Below are 9012 nucleotides of genomic sequence, written 5' to 3'. Positions count from 1 at the left end.
CATCCATCCATCCACCTGGGATCACTCAATCATTATTCATATCAACTCATGTTCATTGACTCCCTATGAGCCAGGCACTGGGTGAGACTCTGGGGATACCCAGGGAACAAGACAGACATTATTCTCATCCTCATGGGATTCAAGGCTTTTAAGAAAGAAAGACAAATGATCCAGGCCACAGTGATGAGAGCTTCCAGGAACCACCCTGAGGAGGGGTTGAGGTAGAGTGAGCTGGATTCCTTGGGGCCGCTCGGGCCACTACAGTCTTCATGGCTGGAGTGGGTCCCTGAGTTTTCTGGGATTACTCAATTTCTTCCCCTTTTTTCTTTCTTAGAGCACCAAAAGTGGTCTGAAGTCAGAGAAGTCAGTGGAACAGCTCACTGACTGCAGGTGAGAGAAGATAGGGGGCCCACAGCAGAGACCAGGTTATGTTTTTTTGGGAATGGGCTGTGGGGCCTGGGGCTGGCGTCTGATCTACCTGACCTTTGTGGGAGGGGCCCTCACACCTCTCTAGCTTTGTCTCAGCCCCCAGAGGGCCTTGCTGCCCCTCAGCCCTGCTGGGCGCCCTTGCATCTCTCTGGGCCTCACAGGGCATGGCCCCTTATGGGCTGTAGGCACGCCCACCCTGCCGGCTCATTTCGTCCTCTGCACAACCCTACAAAACAGGCAGTTGAGCTTAGAAAAGGGGCCGTGGCTCCCGGTCCTGAGGTCACATCATAGCTGTTGCAGGCCAGGAGGAGAGCAGAACTGGGGGCGGAGGACCCCGATGCCATGTTGGTTCCCCCTCGCCTGGTGCACACGTGCTGGATATGGGTGAGGGAGATGCCACAGCATCATAGCAGGGGTCCGACCCCCTCTGGCCTCCCAGTGCCCGGAGACAAACGCACCAAGCACTCCCTCATACCACCAGCATTTACTGAGCACCTACTCTGTGCGGGGTTGGAGGCTCCCTCCTTGGGTGTCCGTGTCAGCCAGCTGTCCACCTGTTTACCTTCCGTCTGTCTGGGTGAGCAGGATGCTCTGCCAGTGAGCCCTGCCCTCTGCTCTCCTGGAGGTAAGGGGTCTCCCAGGCCGGGCTGGCCGGGTCTTTCTGGGGCGGTCTGAGAGTGGGCCTCGGAGTGAGAGCGGGCCTGACATTTGCTGAGTGACCGCTATGGGCAGGGTGGGCTGTGTAGATCCCGGGACCCGTTTGACCCTCGCAGAGCCTGACTAGGGGAGTCAGTTCTTTGTAGCTCACGGGCTTGGCACGCAGCCCGACCTGGGCTCGGCTCCCCCTCGGTGGGATGTGAGCTCTGTGACCTCCAACAAGTCACCTCCCACGGTGTTGAGCCTCAGCTCCTCTGAAAAAAACTCAGGGACCCCCCTCCAGCCATTAAGACTGTGGTGACCCGAGCAGCCCGAAGGAATGCAGCTCACTTGTGAAGGCTACAGGCCATGTGTGCAAGGGGGCCTTCCCCAACGTGGACCCCCTCCAAGCCTGGGGTCCCCCCATTCTGTGGCTCCCATGGGGAGTGGGAGGTACTGAAACCAACAGCAAGTTGATGGCCAGGGTCTGCTCTGACCCAAACTTGTGTGCTGAGCAGGGCAAAGGTCAGGAGGAGGCCCCTCGGGCCAGGGGGTCTGGTGTACACACAGGCCCATTTAACCTTCCCCAGGGCTGCCCTCTGACCCAGTGAGGCTAGTGACCTCCCAGTCACTCCGCTGCTTGGTGGCGGTGACCCGGCTCCCTCTCCAAAGCCAAAGCTTCGGGGGCTTGAGCGGGAAGGTGTCCTCTGTTTGTGATACCACATTCCTGCCCCACCTGTGGCCCTACAGTCCTCTTTCTCCACACCTTTGTGAGCTCGGAACTCTGTGACGGCTCCCCTGGCGTCTCGGGCGCATGGGGGCATCTCTCCCTCCCGCACCCCGGTTCATGCTGATGAGCTCTGGGTCTTCGCTTGAGGCTGCCTCCTCTGCCCTGCACGGCCCGGTCTCCTCCTGGGGGCACAGGCACGGGGTGGGCGGCAGTTGGCTCCCCGCCGGGGACCACTGGGCCTGCTTTGGGCCCAGAGCGTTGCTTCTAAAGGGCGGGGCTGGAAAATCGAACCAAAGACAAAGGAAAACTGTTCAAAACAAGAAACACAGCGTGAAAGAAGCCAGACCCAGAAGAGGGTGTCCTGGTGATTTCACGGACACGGACTCCCAGAACAGGCCAGACACATGCACGGTGGGAGGGGCCGGAGCAGCGGTAATCCTGGTGTGAGGGGGCAGAGCACGGGGGGCTGCTAGGAAGGGTCTGTATCGCACCTGGGTGCTGGTCCCACAGGGGATATGTAGAAACGCACCCGCAATCGACTTACAATTTGTGTGTCTGGTTGCACGTGTAATGCCTCCCGCCCCAACTAAAATGACAACCACAGAAATGACAAAACCCAGACCTCGCTCGGTGTGGAAACCTCCAGGGAAGGTGCAGGCCCCCTTCCGGCCGTTTGCTGTGCACCAGGGCCCTCCCTGCCCGCCTAGGAAGCTGCCGGGGAAGGCGGAGCCTGCCAGCTTTGTAGTCCGCTCTCCCCGTGCCAAGTCTGGTCATAGGAAGAAACACTAGGTCTGAAGACGGTATTTTTTTTTTTAACCATTTCTTTGCCTTTCTCCCCCCACAATCTCCCTTTAGCACAGACCAGGACCAACCTGCAAGTGAGTACAATGGTAGCTGAAGGAGATCTTTTGCTCTCGGGTGCGTGCGAACGCAGACGCGGCGACAAGGCGTGCTTTGCGGGGCGTTCTCACCCCTTTGCACCCCTCTGTGTGTACCTCGAGGATTCTTCTGGTCCATTTGTCCCTCCTCCTGTCTGTCAATCTGTCCATGGATCTGGCTTTTTCCCCTCCTGATATCGCTCGTGGGGGGGGATTTAGAATCCCAGCAGTCTGAGGTGGGGCTGTTACACCGGAGGGCCTGGTTTCTGAGGCTTCCTCTCAGCAGCTGCGTGAACTTGGGCGAGGGTCTTAGCCTGCCTGTGCCTCAACTTCTCATCTGTGAAGTGGGATTAAGGACAGCTCCCGCCTCTTGGGCTGGTGATGAGGGTTGAAAGAATCTGTGAATGCGCTTAGCACGCTGTGGGGGGCCTCATTGTGGCTGGTCTGGGACCGTGGCTGCTGCTTTTGTGACAGACCTCTTCACCCATCCATAGCAGCATTGGTCCGGCCATTCCTTCTTGCTTTTAATCATTTTTTAAAATAATTGTTTCTTTGAATTTTCTTTTCTCTGTTTTTTTTTGGTACTGATGTGAACTTGTGGATTTTTTTTTCTTTTTTTACTTTTTTTTTTTTTGAGAGAGAGAGTGAGGAGAGAGAATCTTTTTTTTTGTTTTTTTTTTAAGATTTTATTTATTTATTTGACAGACAGAGATCACAAGCAGGCAGAGAGGCAGGCAGAGAGAGAGGAGGAAGCAGGCTCCCCATTGAGCAGAGAGCCCGATGTGGGGCTCGATCCCAGGACCCTGGGATCATGACCTGAGCCAAAGGCAGAGGCTTTAACCCACTGAGCCACTCAGGCGCCCCGAGGAGAGAGAATCTTAAGCAGGTTCTGCACCCAGTGCAGAGTCCAGTATGGGGCTCAATCTCATAAGCCTGAGATTATGACCCTGAGTTCATGACCCTGAGATCATGACCTGAGTCAAAATCAAGAGTCAGATGCTTAACTCACCGAGACACCCCGCTTCCGCAGAACTCGTGGATTTTTTATTTGTTTCATATGTTTTAATCAGTATGGTGTTTTTTTTTTTAATTTTAAAAAGATTTTATTTATTTATTTGACACAGAGAAAGAGATCACAAGTAGGCAGAGAGGCAAGCAGGGGGGTGGGGAAGCAGGCTCCTCGCTGAGCAGAGAGCCCGATGTGGGACTTGAACCCAGGACCCTGAGATCGTGACCTGAACCAAAGGCAGCGGCTTAACCCACTGAGCCACCCAGGCGCCCTCTTTTTTATACTGACATTGTACCATCTATAGCCAAAAAATCCTTTTCTAAAAAGATTTTATTTATTTATTTGTCAGAGAAAGCGAGAGTGAGCACAAGCAGGGGGAGCAGCAGGCCGAGGGAGAAGCAGGCTCCCCGCTGAGCAGAGAGCCTGACGCGGGGCTGGATCCCAGGACCCTGAGGTCCTGACCTGAGCTGAAGGCCGCTGCTTAACCAACGGAGTCACCCAGGCGCCCCTCATTCCTTCATTCTGCAGTCAGTTGGCCGGGTCGGCTGCTCCTCTGTCCGTCCACTCACCAGTCTATCCATCTACCCCTCCATCCGCTCACCACCCCCCACCCGCCCGCCCATCGTCCAACTGTCCACCCATCTACCCACCGCCCGCCAGTCCGTCCGTCATCCCTGCTTCCTAACACGATCTTCCTTCCTAAGCCCTCCCCACTTAGGACACTCGGCTGTCTGGGCCGGGGGTTCCATGAGGGGCAGCCCACCTGCAGAGGCGGAAATAATGGCCCGCGAGGGGCTTCTGGGAACAGGCTGAGGGACGATGCGTCGGGGAGGGAAGGAGAGGGGAGGTGCAGGAAGGCTGGTGTGTGTGTGTGTGTGTGTGTGTGTGTGTGTGTGCGCGTGTGTGTGTGTGTGGCGGGTCGCGCAGTGAGGGGCAGGGACACCGAGCGGGAGCCCCTCAGCACCCTTCCAGCACACTCACGCTGTTCTGGCTCCTGTCACCCGAGCACCCACTTGCCTTTAATCACGTGGCTCCTTTGGGGACACGGTTCCCTGGAGCAGGGGCCACGGGGCCTGGAGGGAACCGCTGAGGTTCCCACCATGCTTGCGGGTGCATTTGAAAGGCCGTGCCGCTATCTGGTGCTGCCTTTCCTCTTTTGCTAACGAGGGAACGGAGGCACAGAGAGGTGACGTGACTTGCTCAGGGTTGCACAGCTGCTGAGTAGCAGAGCCTGAAGGTGATTTCTGCTAGCCAGCCCGGGCGTCTCCCTGGGGGAGACGTGTGGGCTGCAAATACGAGGAAGCCAGCTTGTGGGGAAAGGGCATGCGTCTGAGGACTCAGGCGTCAGAGGCAGGACGGGGCCTGAGCTGCTGAGCTGCCAAGATGCCTCCTTTGTTCCCGAGCCTCGCAGGCATGACTCAGCTGCTGAGGGCGCTGGCCTTGGCACGATGCAGGGCTCGATGTCCTCATTCTGCCAATTCAGAAGTGCTGGGGAGGAGACCTATGGGCCGAGTGTCCGTGTGGGCATGCTCAGCCACCTGTGGTCGCTCCGCAGTCCTGTGGGCCGAGCAGGGGACCAGGAAGAGTGGGGGGGGGGGGCAGCTTCCCAGAGGACAGGGTAGTGGCCGAGCAGAAGGCATCCACGACAGAAAGGGGGCCCATTCGTGAAGCCCTACTGTGTGTGCCCAGCCACCGGGCCAAGTGTGTTATGTGACCCCAGATTTCCTCTCTGCAAACGACCCTGCCTTGTAGCTGATAACACCCACGCCTTGTAGGACACCAAGGCCTAGAGAGGGAGGCGGTTCCCTCTGGGCCATGCAGGGGGGAACACTGACCCAGACAGACCCAGGCCCGTTTTTTAAATTCAAGCAGCCAGAGGTAGGGGCACCTGGGTGGCTCAGTAGTTGAGCATCTGCCTTCAGCTCGGGTCATGGTCCCAGGGTCTTGGGATCGAGCTCCGCATCAAGCTCTCTGCTCTGCGGGAGGCCTGCTTCTCCCTCTCCCACGCCCCCTGCTTGTGTTCCCTCTCTCACTGTGTCTCTCTCTGTCAAATAAATAATAAAATTTAAAAAAAAAGAAAAAAAAAAAGCCAGAGGTAGAACTACAGCTCCCTCCGGACTGGGGACCCTGAGAAACGTGTATGGAAATATGGCCCCTGTTTGGCACGAAGATAACAGCATGGTAATGAGGTGCTTATTGGCTCTGCCTGCAGAGGACATCTTTGATGAATTATTTAAGCTGGCCCCGGAGAAAGTGAACGCGGTGAAAGAGGTACAAGAGATCAAAGCTCCGGGTCGCCCTCCTGCCCGTCCGCCCTGAGTCCTGGGGGGGTGACGGGGAAGGAACAAGGCCCCCGTGCCTCTCCTCTCCCGTGCTTCGGACCCCACGCTGGGGGCTTCCCGTGCCCTCCCGAGCGGGAAGGTGGCAAACCCGAGCCCTGGGCTTCGGGGCTTGCTCTCCCCCCGGTAGGCCATTGTGAACTTCGTCAACCAGAAGCTGGACCGCCTGGGCCTGTCTGTGCAGAACCTGGACACCCAGGTAGGGACTCAGCTGTGGGGGCCCGCAGGGGGGAAGGGCCGTGGGGTGCAGGTGGGGGAGAAGTTCCCGTGGGGCCGTGGGAGCCGGGGCCTGCTGCTGTGTGGCCCAGGATGTGTCGCCTCTCAGAGCCGTGTCCTTCTCTCCAATGGGGGGTGGGTGTTGTTGGGAGGGACACTGTGGGGACCTCGTGAAACAGGGACTGTGAGTTTCCCTCTGCGGTTGGAGCTCCCCTCGTGTGTCTGCATTTGTTCATGGCGTCACATGCGAGGCACTTAGGGCCCTGCCCCTGCGGCCCCCCAGCTGCCCAGCACACCGTGGCTGCCTTACACCAAGTCCCGCCATGGGGCAGGACTGGAATCTTACCCAGTCAGCCTGGCGCAGGGGGCTGTGGCTTTCTAGGAGGAGACCGTGTGCCTGTAACGTTCCCTCTGCACAGAGGGGATCGGAGAGGCTCGTCGTCATCAGCCCAGGGCCTTAGGGGGGTAGTGGAGCCTGCTGGCCACTGGCCACGTCCACTGGCTGCGTGGGCTTAGATGTGGCGGCGTAGATGTGGCGCACGCGTTGGGCCCCCTGGTTTCTGCCTGTGTGGCGTGGTGGTCATAGGGGAGGCAGGTGGAGGCAGGCCTGGTTCCCCGGTGGGCTAAATGGCTTACGGCGATCTTAGCCAGAGCTAACAGGCTTCCCAGACACATCCCGGTATTAGCCAGCGAGGAACGGGGTCCCAGGTATCTGAAAGCAGTAACGCCCTCACTATGTGTGAGGCCCAGAACAAAGCGCTTTATATCCGGGTCCTCCCTGAATCCTCCTGATAGTCCCTGTGGGGGGAGCTCGTACTCCCCCATTTTATAGATGAGGACACTAAGACACAGAGATGTTGATGAACTCATGTGAGGTCGCCCAGCAACAGAGCAGAGGACCTGGAGTTTGACCAGGGGGCTGAGACCACAGACTGTACACAGCAGCATGTCCCATGGTGGCCACAGAAGTCTGTGTGTGATGGGATGCTGGGAGGTGGCGGGCTAGCGACCCCAGGCTCTGGACCTGATGGGTACCAGATGGACACGTGTGGCCCCCTGGGCTTTAAGGACACCTCCGTCATATTATCTGCATGGCTTTGGGTTGGATTTCTCTGATCCTGGGGCTCCTCTTCTTTTAAAAGGAATTTAAGGAGACCAGCCTCATAGAATTGGAAGCGAGAAATAAGCTGATATGCCTCCAGTGTTCCCACAGATGATAAATTTGGGGTTTTATTGTTTTTTTTTGTGGGTATATACAGGACAATCCCATAGGTTTCAATTTTACTTGATTCTCATCTTTCTCTCTCCCTTGGTGAAGAAAAGACTTTTGGAAAATAATATGTGGGAGGGCCATATAGAGAGACGGTCGGGTAAGGGGAGAAGCTGAAGTCCCTGGGATTTCGGGAGTGCTATCAGGGAATATCAGCAGAAAAGATTTCAGACCGAAGTAATAACATCAGAACAGACCCAATATGAGGAAATTCTATTAAGGACTTCAAGTGGAGGTTTTCCCTCCAATATCCAATCTTGTGTTTTGTGTCTTTGAAGAGATCGGGTAGGATTATGCTAGAATATGTGACGCCGACGGCAGGCAGGCAGCTTTATCTCTGAACGCACAGACCGAGCAGGCAGAAATAAGAATGTGGAAGCCAGCAAAACGAGCCCGTGTGCTGTTTCCTGCCTCTCCCGGAGGAGAAATTTTACACTCAACTCTGTTTTCTCCTGCGTTCTTATAGCTCACGGAACAGTATGTGGTTTAAAAAGCGATGTTTGGCTATTTCACCAATAATGTAAAAAGAGCTTTTTTTATTGAGCACCTGCTCTGTGCCAGGTGGCCCGTGAGTGCTTGCTACCTGCTGCCACCAATGTTTATGACACAGTGCAAGGTCGGGGATGTCGTCCTCAAGTCTCAGAAAGGCCGCTGAGACTCAGAGGGGGGTGCTACACAGCCTTCGGGAGGCAGAGCAGGCGCCCCAGGCCATCTGCCTCCAAGGCTCTCCCCTGCAGTTTGCAGACGGGGTCTTCTTACTCCTGCTGATCGGACAGCTGGAGGGCTTCTTCCTGCACTTGAAGGAGTTCTACCTCACTCCCGCCTCTCCTGCAGAAATGGTAAGTTCTCCAGATGTTGCCTCGATGGTCTACTCCTAAGCGGACAGACTTGCGCAGGGGGTGATACCAATGTCCTTTTTCACTTCCGGGTGAAGTGAAGGGTGAAGGGGAAGTTTGGTTATTCATTTATCTATCCGTCTGTCCACCCATCTACTCAATTCATCTGCCATTCCCCTGCCTGCCCATCCTGCATCTGCCTATTTATCTACTCATTTATCCACCCATTCATCCGTCCATCCGTCCATCCATCCGTCCGTCCATCCGTCCACTCGTCCGTCCATCCGTCCACTCGTCCGTCCATCCATCCATCCGTCCATCCGTCCATCCATCCATCCGTCCGTCCATCCATCCATCCGTCCATCCGTCCACTCGTCCGTCCATCCATCCGTCCATCCGTCCACTCGTCCGTCCATCCGTCCATCCATCTGTCCATCCATCCGTCCATCCGTCCACTCATCCGTCCATCCATCCGTCCATCCATCCTCACACCTATCCAGTGACTTGCCTATTCGCCCATCCACCCAGTTCACCCATCCATACCCCTGCCTGCCCATCTGTCCATCTACCCCCTGGTCAGCGGTGTCCATCTGTCCATCTACCCCCTGGTCAGCGGTGCCCATCTGTCCATCTACCCCCTGGTCAGCGGTGCCCATCTGTCCATCTACC

General features: G+C 56.6%; 1 protein-coding gene across 2 annotated transcripts in view; it reads left to right on the top strand.

The window, feature by feature from the left end:
• Window positions 1-9012, top strand: part of PARVG (parvin gamma) — a 24191-nt gene that overhangs the window by 8671 nt on the left and 6508 nt on the right. For both annotated transcript variants that reach the window (XM_059401826.1, XM_059401827.1), the window contains exons 7-11: window positions 335-390; window positions 2651-2673; window positions 5895-5953; window positions 6152-6220; window positions 8245-8346. In XM_059401826.1, coding sequence (XP_059257809.1) covers window positions 335-390; window positions 2651-2673; window positions 5895-5953; window positions 6152-6220; window positions 8245-8346 — 309 coding nt within the window. The remainder of the gene's footprint in view (window positions 1-334; window positions 391-2650; window positions 2674-5894; window positions 5954-6151; window positions 6221-8244; window positions 8347-9012) is intronic.

The sequence above is a fragment of the Mustela nigripes genome, chromosome 6, assembly GCF_022355385.1.
Source record: "Mustela nigripes isolate SB6536 chromosome 6, MUSNIG.SB6536, whole genome shotgun sequence".
Lineage (NCBI taxonomy): Eukaryota > Metazoa > Chordata > Mammalia > Carnivora > Mustelidae > Mustela > Mustela nigripes.
This window is presented reverse-complemented; position numbering and strand designations above follow the sequence as displayed.